We start from the raw sequence: 16548 nt of genomic DNA, 5'->3' as shown, positions 1-16548 counted from the left end.
GAACGCAACGAGGGTAAATAAGCGAATAACACTCTGGTTAGCATCTAAGTCTAATCGTTTATGTAAAAATTGGGTATTTGCTATAAAACAGTTTCTAGATGTTAATAACTTGAATATGTATAGAAGTATTTTGCAACCGATACAGTACAAATAATTTAACAAAGAGTTTACTTCACGGTAAAAAAGTCAACAGTTGAAGAACAGCTTATTTATCATTAATGGTTCCACTTACATCATCTATGTATGTATTTATACAAGATAATTTTTCAGAATATTTAACAAAATTGAAAAACCAAACACTGTTTATTACACAGTATGTGCTTCAAATTCATTGTCATACTGAATATGTAAAAATGAATGTCAAATACATTGTTTGCTGATTTTGTTTTATTGATAACAAACAACAAAATGAAATATTACGGTCATTCGTAATCAAATTCACATAGGTTACAAACACAAAATGTCATCGTTCCATCGAATGAATTGTTTGAGTTATACTGGCGTCACAAGCCAGCATCTAAATAACAATAAATGAAGAAGCAAGATACGTGTATGGTATGATTCATTCAAAAATTAATATGTTCCAAATAAAAGTATAACTAAACTATGGACATATTTTGTTACATGTACAGCCGCATATTTGAGAAACAAATGGCAGGTAAAATGAAAACAAAACATAAAAGAAAACATAGCCGCCCAAAGGACATCTTGCACTCCCATTGTTATCCTTTCAAGAATGACCTCGACCTTGCGATAGAGTTTGGCTTATGCTACATGCAGACTTTCTAAATGCGATGAACATTTGAGGCAAGTTTTATGAATACCCTGTATATTGCACAATATACAAACAAAACGGAGCTAAGGATCCAGTATAAATAATTCGTCCTTCACGTGTGACCTTACTGTCGTGACTGGTCCATGCTTATCGTCACAATGACCTTAACATTTGAGCCAAGTTTAATAAACATCAATCAAAGGGTATTCGGGAATGATAGTGGAAACGAAAATAAAACAGACAGACGGACATACGAAGAACACAACCATAACCACCCACGACTTGTCGCGGGGATAACGGAGTGTATAAGTTAGAATCACCAGCATAAATGTATAAAGTAATTGAATTTTATATAAAAACATATGTTTGATAAACATTTAGATGAAATCCATAAATGTGTCATAATCTTAAAAGCGTTTATTTTACCTTATTCAATACATGACTAATAACATTTCCCATAATGAAGCGCAAGAATAACATTGGCCTGTTTTCATTCAGCGCAATAAGAAAATGATTAACCCATACATTAATAAAATATCAACAAACTTATCGAATACGAAGCAGGAACTGCTTTGTCGGACAGTCTGAATATAATAAGACAGCTATTATTCTGTGCCATTTTCGCCTGCTGCTAGCGTTATCATCATTTTGGTGCTAAGACGTTTGTGCTGCGCAGCAAGAACTCTCGATGCCTCGTTGTAACACATATTAAGTATTTGACGCTGAACAAACATGCATAGAGGAATGGCCGAAATGGGTACAACTAACAAACCCCTTTTTGCTTTATACTGTTTTTTTAACATGCTGAAAAATTGCATGAATGAATCTTCCGATTGAACAACCGATGTAGTGACAATAGTAAGATTCAGTATGAAGTCATCAAAAGATATATTCAGCCTGTCTGCAATAATCTTTAAAGATTCGTCATTAGTTCCGAACTGCTTTTGATAAAACTTTGCCTCTAGCAGCAAGGCACCAATATCGACATCGAAAATAGACCCAGCAATAGCTGCGTTATATACTCGGTCTCCATGAAGTACACTAACACTTGTTGCTTTAATAGCTGTTGGATATTCTCGCTTTTTAAGCAGTTGGTGCTTTTCATCAATTATTTTTTTTGCTAAAGATGACATGGGAAATATCAGGGTTTCTTTTTTAAGATCGGGTATGTCGGTTATGAGCTGTGTGATTAGATCTTTGTAATCATACTCATGAATGTTTCTGTTGTTGACAAAACACTGTTTAGGGAGTGCTACGCCCGTCTTCATAAGCTCGGTTATTGTATTTTGTCGTAGATTATTAATTATATATTCCTTTGTTAACCTGCCATCAAAATCCATAAAATTCTTTTCGACATCAACATCTACTTTGGACCTGACCAAATAAAAAAAATTTTCGAGATGACGAATTTCCTTAGCTAACCACGCGTCGTTTTCTTAAAAACGAGTTGCCGAGACCAAAATGAAAAAGTCGTATTTCTCAACATCAATGACGCCTTAATAACTTTCCGTTGGGAAACGCGGAGTCCCAACAACCGAAAGATCCCAAAACACAAGGTTATAATGTTCAGTGAGTTGATACTTCTTAAAGGCTATTGTTGTCTCGCTGCTTCAAGTATGTGCATACAATTCATCGCCTGGTCGAAGTCCTCTCATCGCATTGATGAAGGAGGATTTTCCTGCCCCAGATTCGCCGATCACGGCTATATGAATTTTATATTCTCTCCACTTATTTAAATCGTCGGTGATAAAATCGCCAAGATCAGCGACTCCACCTTTCCGTACAGCTTCTTCATAATCTCGTAAATACTCTGTAAAATCGGATAAACGAGTTCAGACATTGTTAGGGTGTAAGTTACCTTGAGGTCCATGGTAATCACAAGCAAGTATGCACGTTAGCTAAATACACAAAAACCTTTCAGAGCCATACTTTAATCAAATCTCAAATCGTTTTTCTAGTTTTAGCAATAGTGACATTGTCCTGACTTTTCCACGAAGTCAATACCAAGCTCGGTTTGCGCCAACGCTACTTACACACAACTTCAATGTACAATATATCCATCCCAATTAAATTTATTTAGTGGAAATAATTTTCTAATTTTATATACAGAAACCTTGACCGCGCTGGTCCTGAATTCAAACCCAATATATATATAAATGATGTAAAACATATGCACTAACATAAGAAATTTCGTCACTGTTACTCGAAATTGACGCGAAATACATTTTCGAAACTAGATATGAAACTGTTAAACTTCCTATATATAAATGTCTCGTCAAGAATTCCCAGACTAATATGTTATTGACCGAAGCCACGTTTGAAGCCGCTGAGCCTTTTATGCCCAAATTTAATGTTTAGGATTGCACATTGTTGAAATCATGATTAAAAAGAGTTTACCAAGAACAAAACTATAGTGCTAAATCAAAAGAAGTTCGTATTTGACTTTAATTAACTTAATCTTTATCAAAACACGACTGACTTTGCTATGACCGACATTATCAATATTTCGTAAAATATTTCATAAGATAAAGCTAAGCCATACAAAATCAGTGTTCCATCAAGTAATAGCCAAAATTTCAACGCTAGATATGGTCTGGTAACATCGATATAACGAGATACAACATGCTCGTTTTTATTTTTTGTGGGACAATATATTCCATTTTAATTTCCCGCGACGATATCCGAACATTTTTGAGCGAATGCGATTTATGGAGCTTTAAAATCGCCGTTTGGAAATTCGAGCCATGTTTTTTTAAAGATTTTTATTTGTAATAAGTGATCATTATCGGATCATAAAAAAATTGCTCTATGTTTTTTTCTATCTCGTTCCCCCTACATACTTTCTCGAGGGAACGACTTACTTACTCGTGGGAACGATTTAGCTATGTCGTTGTTACAACTTACTAAGTCGAGGGAACGAGATAGAAAATTCTCTCCTCTTTTGTTTAATGCACCCATCTTTATTTTCTGCACCGCTCTTTTTTTTCGCACTGCTTAACTCTCATATGTTAAAGGTAACTTCAGCCGTTTTGTAACTTTCACTAAGGTATACTCAAACTCGCTATTCTCGCGGGTCGGCTATTCTCATGCATATTCAATCATTTATCCGATATATGAATGCGGTATTGATACGCAAATGATTATTCCCTTAGTACCGCAAGAGTACCATGTTGAAGGCTAATGCATAGTATTCGATTTGTATACACATACCAGTCAATGATGTAAGAACATTTAAATGCCTTTAAACTAATAGTTGATACTAGTTACTGGACATTAAACTGATCTTTACCCCGAGGTTAGTTAAATATATGCTCACAACCAGACATCTGTTGAGAAACCAAACAAATTATGTTTATCTGAACACAATACTGCGCGTTTAAAAAATAATACAAACCTGCGTCCTGTGTTGGATCCTCCACACAATAAGATCCAACGTCATTATCTGAAATCAAATGTATATCATACAGTTTTCGCCTATAAGTTATACATGAGCGCAGTTTATTATGTTTTATCTTAAGTCGATAATAACACTGTCGATAGCAATAGTCCATATAATCCAGATTAAAATACAATGTTATTTGATGAACTCGAAATGGAAGACGTCGATTTAAATGTAAAAATATGAAATTACCGATAATGCATTTTTGTATTATGAAATATATTGGTCTTGCTTTGTTATTTTAAATATACACACGTCCCAATCTTTTTATTAATCTTTTCTAAAATTATTTTTAGCTAGTCCTATAGTGAAATAATACTTATAATTGTCTTGGTTAACAATGATGCTTTTTTCCTCCTTAATATGGTTCCAAACTCGACATTAGAAAATAACACATTGAACAATATTATAGCAAATTAAACGGTCTGTTGAATGTGTTTCTATTAAATACGTACACATGGCAGGTAATATAATTATTAAAGAACTAAATTTCACTTCTCTTCGCGATATAAAATACAGCGCGTACCTGCCATCATGATCATGATCATCATCATAATCATCATCATCATCATCATCATCATCATCATCATCATCATCATCATCATCATCATCATCATCATCATCATATTCCTCATAATAATCATTATAAACCCCACCATCATGATTACAGTCACCATCGGTTTACTGGTCGTCATCATTGTTTTCATCGTAATTTATATGTTTGCATTTTTCTCATTTAAGAAGGAACAGCCGTTCACCTTATTTTCGCGTAATGGTTTTTTTAGTAGGGATTCCCACATTAAATCGAAATACACTTATATTATGATGATTTCTTCTTCATACACATTAATGCCGTTTGTCTTCTTGTCACTCCATTTTTATTGTATTTTCTTTCTACATTTTTTTTTCAAATTTATTTTCTATTTGTAGTTTTATTTATTTTATGTTCATGTTTTTCTTTCATTTATATTAATGGTTTAAATTTTCCAAAATATCGGTTGAGACAGTAACCGTTTAGTCGTTCAATTTGTCTCGCAAATGCACATAACATTACCTGATTAGCAAACAGTTCATCTTATAATGTAATTTAATTTAGAACGAGCCTGTAAACCAGACCATGTCGGCTGAGGCTTGCTTGCGTACGTACTTTGTGAATAGATTCACCGCAAACCCAATTCTACCAGAAGACGTTGAGGCTTGCTTGCGGACGTACTTTGTGAACAGATTCACCGCAAACCCAATTCTACCAGAAGACGTAGCCATGCTCGCGGGATTCGACGAGATAAAGTAATAAGGGAGCTGCCTATTTCTCGATGATTTCACATAAATATCTATAAAGGGACACACACGCATGTAATGAAAAAAACGATACCTTTTTCACTCGAACTAAAGCACGATATTTAATTTGAGAAAAGGATGATATGTCCAACGAAATCCTTAACTTCCACCTTCTCTTGTGTGAATATTTGCATAAATGTGTACACAAAATTAAGTTGAAAATTAAGGCAAGGTATTTTTAGTCACACGTCTATGTCCATTTTTGATATTGGTTATTTTTTATAATAACGAGCAAGTTAACATAACTAGATAACTTAGACGCCAAAGTGCCGACCATAGCTTGTCATTGTTTAAATCGACACGTCGAGATTAAAAGCACATCTGCTAATGAAATGAATACAGATAACCCATATTTAAAACAATATATTACAACGATGTATAGAGAAAAATTAACAATAAATAGATCTGATTCTTTGAGTACCGAGTCTGCAATTACAGTTTAATCTTCAAGAATAGAAACAAAGCAGTGCAAACGAGTCCTACATGTATAACAAACTTGAAGATTCCTATTTTGATATGTTTTGTGTTGTTTTTTGTTTTATTTTGGATCGTATTATTCCAAGAAGCCATACATATGACACATATATTCAACATTTATGCTCGCTATGCTCGGGTCTGTTTGTGAATATACGATAAGCAATACACGAAAATGTCTAATCGTAACAAGTTATTAATACAATGATATTTATTAATTTAATTATTTACAAATGTACTAAGATAAGAGTTTAAATTCAATAATGTTTCCGTAAAATCGTTTTAAGTGTATGTCATTCTCATCCATCAAATTATAGTGATGTTTTAAAACGGTTGCGTTACTGTAAATATACCAAATGGGATGCTAAGAAAGTTGTTTATAAACTGTAACAGTCTAATCAAAGCGTATGACTTGTGTATACTTGCGTTAGTATTTGTTTATTTAGAATTTCTTTCACCAATCGATACTTTATTTGTTCCGTGTTACCAACTTCAATAAATATACGATTGTTTTAATTTGTCATTTCATTCTACACCAGTATACGATGCCACGATACACTTAGAACAAATAAACTTCTGGTCTCTAAAAACTCGTGCAAAACGTGAACGAACAAAACCGACAGCAAATAAAGGGAAACAATCAATGGGTATAATTTATTATATTTTAGTTCACTGTTGTCCGGCCATATCATTGTTATGAAACTGATTAGTAATGTCTATATGACCTACATCCTTTCTCCCACATTGTACGCTTCAGGATTATATACCGCTTGTTCGTAAGAAGGTGGCTCTGGTGTCGTAATGGGAGGCACGCTAACAGCAACGTCTACTTCTATATTACGCGCGTTACCCGTATCACTAGTAACATGTGGTGTCAAAGTGCTATAAGCAGGCGGTGAATATGACACCGCGTATCCGTCATTATTTACAGGCGGTGTGTAGGGAATTGTGTAAGGCCGCTCAACGTCTGAAGCCATATTCATATTTCCCGTAGTGTGTGTACGACTATTGTCATTTAACGTGTGTATCCTCAATCCGGACGTTTGTCGTCGTTCTGTTAGCGATGTTAATTTTAAAGAAGTAATCAAATTTGCGATCCGGTGTAAGATGTGTGGTATTCGCGTGTTACAGTTGTCACGACAACAGAGGCAGCACACGATCGTAAACACTACTGCAAATGCCGCTCCTGACAGTATGCCTGCAACTGAATCTGATTCTGAAATAAGGGACATACACATGCTGAGCATACTTTGTAATTATTCCATAAGTGCTGGTTGTGTTGATAATCATGAGACTGATAACGATTTCAGTACAATTTATTGTCTTAATATTATTTGGGTTGTCCATCACAATTAAGGTTATAGGAACAAATATAAATTTTGGCGACACTTTAAAAATACAAACTCAGTTTAATATGAAGTGCCACATGCAATATATACCGTTTAGAACCATACATCAATGCTACCAATGTTACAAACGGATATTTTGAAAAAGATGAACCTATGTGTCATTTGAGACATGTACCGCGTCTATGGTGATATGTATGTACTTGCATTTTTTAAGCAGAAAGTGGTTTTATCGGTATTGAGTTACCACGTCCCAAGTTATACTAAACAACCAAGCAATGTAATATGGAATTTTTACACCCATTATTGCTGCTTCTTCCTGTATTTGCGCGATGATTATCTGAAATATTAACTTAATGACGCTATATTTTAAATCTTTTTCTATAAAGAAGGAATGTAGTTGACACTTGTTTGTAGTTTCATATTATCGTTCGTCAAAAAGTTGTAACTCTGTTGCTCTGGTATCTTCAATACCATTGAGTAATTAAATTGTAATTAAATTGAACGCGTTTTAATTCCCTTTTATTATTGTGTGATTTGAGTTACAATGCTATGACGTTAAATGTTATTTACACTTAAATGTATTATGAATATTGTTGGGCCAAGTGAGAGGTTGAGCGCTCTATAACCGGTTTAAACCCCCAATGCTTTGCATTGACCGTTCCAAGGCGGTGAGCCCAGCTTTATTCATATTTTGTGTTTATGTTGGTTTGTATTGTGCTGTATTGTGTTGTTTTGTATTGTTTGGGCAATCGGTCACTTGCCTTAAATAAAGGACCAACTAATTGTTTTTAATGAGTTTTCAATACTGCTCCAGCAGCTGGAGTTTCACTTCTTTATACTATTCAACATTCACAAAACGCTTTGCAATCTACCTTGATTACACAAAACCCACACGTCTCCTATATGGTGGCAATTAGGTTCACCAGTGTAACGGCGTTACGTACGATGTTGGTGCTAATTTTACGCGGGTAAAGCAAGGTAAAGCATTTTGAAACGATGTGATTTGTATTTAACAATTGAATGAAAGTATGATATAACAAGGGTAGTCAGTTTTGAGCAAACATTCACGACAGCTTCAAATTATTACTTAGAGGGTTATATAGAATATTCTAATATTCTTATTTATAAGCCATTGATTTATCGTGTCCAGCTTTGTTTGGAAGCTTGCGCAGATTAATTTTGTTATACGCATGTATACGCAACTTGTATTTTCCTTTATTTCGCTGACGTTGTTAACGCGCAAAGTGTGTAAATCTTATTTTGCTTGTTCATATTAAAAATATGTTTTTTATTGAAGGTTATTTTATTGTAATTTTGCTTTTTCCGCGATATTAAAAGTGTCAGAAAACGCAATTAATAGGTCGATAATACATGTATATAATGAAACAATCCACGTAACGTCACAACGTCAAAATAACGGTGATTAAGATGGAAAAAATAATATGTATTTTAAATATGTTTTTACCCGCATTTAAGTGTCAAATAAAATCATTGAGCATTTCGCTCGAGTTAAATGGCATTACATTATTACACACGTAGGTCTATACCTGTATATTTGGTAAAAATGCGATATGTATGCGAATAAGAATTGATATTTTTACGCGAACAAGTAAGAGCGATACATTTTTTAAGTGAAAAAAAACTGATTATGTTAATGGATGTGTCTTAGTTATAGTAAATGCAAAATACCACTTAAAACATGAAATGAGCGATCTAAAGATAATTAAATGTGCTTTCTTTCCGTCGCACATGTGAGCTATGTTATAACGGGACATATTTTACAAGAATATATACAAATGTGTAAAAAATGTGTTGACTTCAGGTTTTAAGTGCGATGAACCACTTATCAATCTGTTGTAGTCTTATTCCCTATCTCAAACGACCTATAATAAAAGATTTGTTGATCATTTACACTCGGTTGAATATGAAACTGATATTCAAGAGAATAGGCGTCATATCACAGTTATGTATATCTTTGATTTAATAGCTCCAAAATGGAATTTCATAACCAAGTAAAAACATATGTGCATATGCGGAATATCTTGTTCCATACCACAATAATATAGTTTTGATATTTAAAATTCCACAAACATGAAACACTAAAACAATCCGCACAAAACAATATATATTTTGCGTGATGTTCGGTATATTCCTTCCCGTACATAATTTGATCCTTACAACTCGTAGCGTCACGTGTACATTTTAGAATAATGCGACACAAAATTAAGAAGAAGAACTCGACCAAATGTAATGAGAATTAAAATAATGAGCAAGTTCCATGTCGCAACAAAAAATCAACATCAATGTTCATACTATTTATTTTAGTTAATCTAACCCAATAACAGAACAAATTTGTCCAATGTATTATAATATTGTTTTTTTTTACGGAAGACGTACAGAGTTGAACAGAAGTACTTACTTATTGTTGTATCTTTCTTTGCTGGAACGGTACTAGTATCGAAGCGGTCCACGCTAGAATCGACTATGAAAAAACAACAACAAGGTATAAATTGAAACCAGCAATACTACATGTATAGACTTAAAATTTACTTCTCTTAAGGCCACAACCATACTAGGTAACTTCCCTTGCGCAATCACGAGTAATGTCGCCTGTTTACTCCCAATTGGTGTATACTGACATACCAAATATCTACCTATAAATATAAGAGAAGTAATACAATAGTATAATATTTTGGGTCATTAAATCAGTTAATGTCGTAACAACAAACTTAAACTGTCCATTGGATATACGCTTCGCTTTAACTGGAATGTAAAGAAATACAACTGTAACACTACCCATTATCCATTTAATGAACATGACTACAGTAATTACTTTTCGCACTTCACTAATTGATTTGGAATTCATAACTTATTCCAGAGTTATATAATAAAATCTGTATTAATCCCACGTAATATACTTATTTATGATCGTATATGCAAATGTTAAGTAAAATGTTTAAATGTCCAAAGAGGACAATTGAGTTTAACTTTGTTGACAGAATGTTAACTTCTTAATTGTGATATTCTTACAAAACAACCTTTAATTACCATACACCAACTTGCACAATTTCATATTTCGTATAATGGCCACCGTAAACAGTGCTCATTTTATTGCAAATATCATCGGAAACTACGATTGCATAGGGCAAACATGTACACTTGTCAGAGACGTAGAGCAATCAAAGTCTCTGCACGTGCTAACATTTGTTCAGAAATTGTGATTTATACAATGTTTTACTTTGAGCGTATATGAATGTTCTTTCTTTTATTTTAATCAATATTAAAAAAATCATAGGTATGCACCTTATCGTTATCTGCAATACGCAATTCCATGAGATCAGCGGTTTTGTTTTATGATAAGACCCTATGTTTTTGTTATTATTTGTACAGCCCTGGAATTTCTTTGACCCTTAAGTTGAGATAGAGAATAAATAATTTGGTGTGGTATAACAATAAATCAAAGGTCCTAGACTTGCGAGTTAGCTTTCTTGCAGTTTTGCATAGCCTTGTTAACAATCACAAGTTCGACTTTATAGGGTTCAAAATTGACTTTATTAGATAATATCATTAAACACCATAAGTCAAATAATTTAAACATTTTAATCAGAAGTTATATTTTGTTGCACATGGTCGGTGGCCAGTTATGTACTTGCAGTAAAGAGAAGTCATTTCTTAGTGAACACCCTATACCTAGTTTTGAGACAGACGTATTGATTTGCTGATGATTTTACTATTTTAAACAAGAACGTAGATCTAGCTACTGTTTATCGTTTTGTTAAACAATAAAACATGTGCATCGTGTGTTGTTCACTTTGCTTTAATAGATTAAAGGTATTAACACTTGTACAAAACATTAAATACTTCCTGGTCAATGCAAACAGTAATACTTTTTTTGAAAACAAAGATAACTAAAACGGTCAAATAAAACAACAGGGTTGACATTTAATCAACACGTGGTAAAACAACATTATTTTCCTACCTGAAACGATAATCCACGCAAATAATAACCATAACAGACCAATATATCGAAAATACATTTTTCGTATGGCGTAAGAGCCGGCTTGTATGTCAACATGTAACCAACTGGCTATGGGAGTGTAGATTATTATCTAATGACCTATTTCGCAATACCTTAACCATGATTTAAATTACGAAAGTGTTGATATTGTATTCGAATTTAACGGGGGTTTATATTTGCCAACTGATAACAACCCGGGTTACGTTACAGCAGTATTTTAGGTATTTAATGCTTTCTCATCCCGTAAGTATTACGACAATAGTGATACCACCATAATTCTTGCGATTATGTTAATATATTTGTGTTATCCTTCTTAGTTATACGCTTGCGAACAACTAATGTTACATTTTTTTGTTTGGATATTACAAAAAAGTACTACGATTCACAAACATCACTCAAACAAATCGAGTGCTAAGTGGACACTGTTGTATCGGTTGTACATTTCTTTATACGATACAATAGTTTCAGTCTCATTCCGTATTTACGCAGAAAAATATGTTCCGTTTGAAGTGAAGTGAGTAGAGAATGTCTAATGTGTACATTTTGGTGTTGAACACAATTTAAAAAATACATTCTATTTGTAACACTTGAACCGTTAACTGACAGATAAAACCACTAAAGACATTACCCCATCAAAAATACCCACCCGTATGCAAATTATTATCTTATAAGTAAACTGCAGCTGTTATCCAAACAGTTACTGACACCCGAAAGCCGTCTGCTGTAAACAGTAAAGGCGACTTCGCACTTGTATATTTTTTTAAGTTTGTTTGCAAACAACATCGAATATTGGAATTGAAATTTTGGATTCGGATATTCAGCCAATTTTTTGAAAAGCGAATATTCGTTCACATCCTAGTTGTATATTCATAATTGTACTTATGTCTCAATGACCGAGTTGTGTGGCTGATCTGGAATATGTTAAAGCCAACTGATTTGAAAGTTTGTTTTAAATCAAATGATCCATTTCAATATAACATTTACACCGGGCGTGATCATATTGTCAGCGACTAGAACGAATTCTTACGTCGCCAACTGATAACAAGCCAGGTTTCTTTAATTGCACGACGCGTGTAATAAATATCACAGAAAGGTTGTAGTATTTACTTTTACAAATCACAGTAACCTCTAAGCAGTAGGAATATTGACAAGAAAGTTGTGAAAACAAATCCTTCGAATATATGTGGATTGTTAGTCAGGGAACCTTTCATTATGTTTTCCTTAAATTTTACCAAATTATTCGTTTTAATTCCGATAATTGGAATGATTCACAAGTCTGCCTTAAACACTTTGCCTGTCTTGAATTACTACGGATTAAAGGACATCTTTCTGAGTTTACTTCTGATGCAAATTTAATATAGGAACGAAAGAAATTCCCACACGCAAACGAAAAGTAAGCAATTCTATGGTAATTAAGTTGAGTTTCTGTATAGTAAAACAGCTGCCAAAGAGATAAAATCAGATGCGCGCCAACCCGAGACCATAATAATTTAAATTGACAATAATGTAATAATTCAGCTATTATCGATGAACATAAACCAAAAAAAACATCCAACCAACCATCAATTTAGTAGTTTTTGTTTCGCCCGATTTTTTACAAGACCACGTATTACTTTAAGGTATCTCTGCTTACATTTATGGATGGAAAGAAACGAGTCTAGATTCAAAACAAGATTGTCCAAATTTTACATGCCAGTATTTAATGAGTAGTCTGAGAAGATAAAGACTGTTCTATACCCATGCTGAAAAACGGGTAAAACGTAGTAGATAATCTCAACCCATGTGTCAAACTTAACATTCTATATTAAAAATATGTGGAGACTGTGATCACCTAATTAATAATATTGGAAGCTGCCAATTATCGTCCAGCCTTTTGCGTGAATTTGTACAACTAAATTGTCGATGCGTGGGCATCATGTATATGATCAAGGACATTTTAGGGATGATGATTATACACGTGTTATAATTTTTGCTTCAAACCTTTCTCCAAAAGAGAAGCAATAGTTTTTCTTTATAACATGAAGAAAATAAAATCATCATATCAACAATGTCCTGGATTTAAGCAACCTTTCTTTATGGCTGACAAGAAATGTTTGTTTATTTTAACGAAAAAGTCTACAAATTTCCCCGTGACATGAATACTCATTAAACATATCTTATCCACGAATGCAATGAAAAACTAACCACATTACGATATGTTTTATTTGTTTCGAAAGACAACGCATAGCCATCAGCCATCGATAATTCAACGTAAAACGTGTTGCGCTTGGACATTGTAATGGAACCCTATGGGAATTGGAATGGGTGTAATCTTACCTTTCGTGTATACAACACAAATCCATGCATATGTTTTCTTTGCTTACTGTTAGTGTGTAAACAAAAGTTTATTATTTTAAGATATTGTTTGAGATTGAATAATATGATTAAGCGTTGACTTAGATTATCAGGCTTGGTTTGTTTCTTGGCTTATGGCCGGGTCAACAACTAGTCATTGTTTAAGCTACGCCACTACTTACAATTTCTTCTTCTTTCGCCCGTGTTCCCCATGTTATTGTTGGCACGTGTAGGACATCTATTCCTGACATCAGTCATGTGCATATAACAACGTAGATAGCAACGTCCCCGAAAACCACGTCGGAACCCTCTAATGCCAACTGTTCGGAGTCAAGCTGACTCAACAGCCACGGTCAATCTTGCCTTAGGTACTTACATATTGAATGCCCATCAGTTTTTTTAAGGCAATACAAGGTGTATTTGAATTTGGGACTGTGTGATGTCGAAAGATAGACGTTTGGGTCAAGATGTTTCCAATACGAGTCATTTCGCTTACTAAATGTTATCTAGTTTTATCTGCCAAGTAATGTTAATTGATCTTGATTTAAAAAAATGACTTCCACTTTTTTCATAACAACATTTTCATAATCGAGAGGTCCCGGGTTCGAATCCCGCCCCGACCACCTAACTTTCCTTGAGCAAGAAATTTATCTCACATCTGCTCCTCTCCACCCAGGTGTATAAATGGGTACCTGTGAGGGAAACAGGCCGTGTTGTGGCTGCATACTACGCAAAGATAACGGACAACTTATGACCCAGTGATCAGGGCAAAATGTTAAGCGCCTTTGAACACATATCTCGAGTGTGAAAAGGGCGCTTTATAAATCTGGTATAAAAAAAAAACCCACCTAATATGCCAATATTTACTGAAGCGTCCCAATTTTCTAAACTGTGTATATATTAACACTCTTAACGCTACTACGAAAGTACCGTGATTATTTTCATTTTTTGGACGTTTAAAATCCATTTGAAATGTTCATGTTTGATAATTTAGATACACAAAAAACATGTGGGTGTCCGAAAATTAAGAGACACACAACTGCGGGAGAAATAGCGTGTATCTACTTATAACGTCGTTTGCCAACTGAGGTAGAGTAATGATAGCATTAAGGGTATCACGTTTAAACGTTTAAACGATCTCGGTCCGTGTTCTGGTCATACACGTTTACAAAATCAGTAAACGTTTGAAGAACAGTCAATACAAATATAAAAAATATTGAGGTGCAAACAACGTAGCCGACTAGCCGTACGAATTATATCGATGACGAACTGCGAAATGCGGGTACTTGCCGTAAATACAGACACTACCAAATTCGGCAGACATTTATTTCTGATTGGTAAGCGGATGGCACGAACATCAACGGAAACTAATGGACAACCTTTGCTTCTGTCCAAAAATCACTTGGCAACTTAACAGTGCATATGCCGCCATTTTGAAATATTTTTAGTGATTGATTAACAAAGTAAAGCACTGCATGTTAGAAAGCAATAGTTGACCAAATTATGTATTGATTACGTTTTTGCTAGTTATCTTGTTTTTCATTTTCTGCAGTAAAACGATATGCAAATTGTATTTCATGGGCAAAATACGTACATTTTTTTCGGAGTGTCGTTTTCGTATACAGTATTTTTTCGTCGAGTTTACATTATTTTAGACGTTCTTTAAATTGTTTTTATACAATGACAAATACAAATGTGGTGATACGGATGTTCTGGTTTATAATTTTTTATGGTTTTAATATGACGTCAATGCACAATTGGGATATACACTGAATATAACTTCCGGAATAATTACTACTTTCATACTGGAAATGCGAAGGTACTCATTCTTTTAAAACGGACAAAGGGATACCGTTTAAACGGTAACGTTTCGTTTATTTTTTTCATTTAAACGTTTAGAAAAATGTGTAAACGTGATGCCTTTAGATAGCATGTGCTTGTTAAATACCACATCATTTATTTATTGTTTTAATTAAAAAAAATGCAGTAAATTTTAAATCGTGTCATGAGTTGTATTTCTGTTTACTAATTTGTTTTACATTTCGACGTTTATAATATCGTTGCGCACAGTATGAATCTGTTATTGATGCAATAATTGTGTTATTATATATTTTGCTTTTAGATGTCGTCTACCACACCTGCGAACATTTGAAATTTGTTTGACAGATTTTCACATGTATGTTTTTGATCAATAGAGTCCTATATAGAAACAATAAAAAAATCACAGATACTGTTCATAAAACTATATATAAATGCAACATTCATAAGATTATAATGATCGGCAATAATTGACATAATGTTATTTAATTAACGACATCACTATCCACATTCTTATGAAATCATGATTTATAAAACATGGCAATAACACTCATTTATCGACCATGGGTGTTATAATTAACATCCAATTGTAAAAACACAAAGAGAAGAATTAACAGACTAAAGCTACTATGATAGAATACACAATGTGTCATTTTACATGCCCGACCAGGTAGAGTCATTACTTAACGGCGCACATAGGTGTGTCTTAAAATATAGAGACACTTCAAATAATTATGTTGGACAAAATTGAGGGTGTCAAAAATATAGTGTCCATACATTACGGTACTTACACACGTATCAAACAGCCGGCAACCTTTACCCATAACCATTACCAGGAACCATTTGATACTTGACAATGGATGTGAATGCTTTTCAGCAGGCTGGGTTTCAACAATTGCATACAATTACCCTCAAACTGTATATGAATTTCTTGTAAATACATTGCATATGGTGTTTCACTTCTAACGTTCTAATATGAGCTCAACTTTTAATCTGTTTAACA

At 33.8% G+C, this 16548-nt stretch overlaps 1 protein-coding gene across 5 annotated transcripts in view; it reads right to left on the bottom strand.

Moving 5' to 3' along the window:
* Positions 1-381: 381 nt before the first annotated feature.
* LOC127843666 (interferon-inducible GTPase 1-like) overlaps positions 382-16548 on the bottom strand; it is a 159807-nt gene continuing 143640 nt past the window's right edge. The window contains exons 1-4 of one of the 5 annotated variants that reach the window (XM_052373374.1): positions 11355-11514; positions 9795-9857; positions 4170-4217; positions 382-2585 (exon numbers count right to left, since the gene is read on the bottom strand). In XM_052373374.1, the coding sequence (XP_052229334.1) occupies positions 2386-2585; positions 4170-4217; positions 9795-9857; positions 11355-11412 (369 nt within the window). In that variant the 5' untranslated portion in view covers positions 11413-11514 and the 3' untranslated portion in view covers positions 382-2385. Of the gene's footprint in view, positions 2586-4169; positions 4218-6665; positions 7243-9794; positions 9858-11354; positions 11515-16548 lie in introns of those variants that run through there. The other 4 variants (XM_052373375.1, XM_052373368.1, XM_052373369.1 and 1 more) reach the window with 4 other exon arrangements.

The sequence above is a fragment of the Dreissena polymorpha genome, chromosome 9 (assembly GCF_020536995.1).
Source record: "Dreissena polymorpha isolate Duluth1 chromosome 9, UMN_Dpol_1.0, whole genome shotgun sequence".
Lineage (NCBI taxonomy): Eukaryota > Metazoa > Mollusca > Bivalvia > Myida > Dreissenidae > Dreissena > Dreissena polymorpha.
Note: the sequence above shows the minus strand (reverse complement) of the source record. Positions and strands in the feature narration are given on the sequence as shown.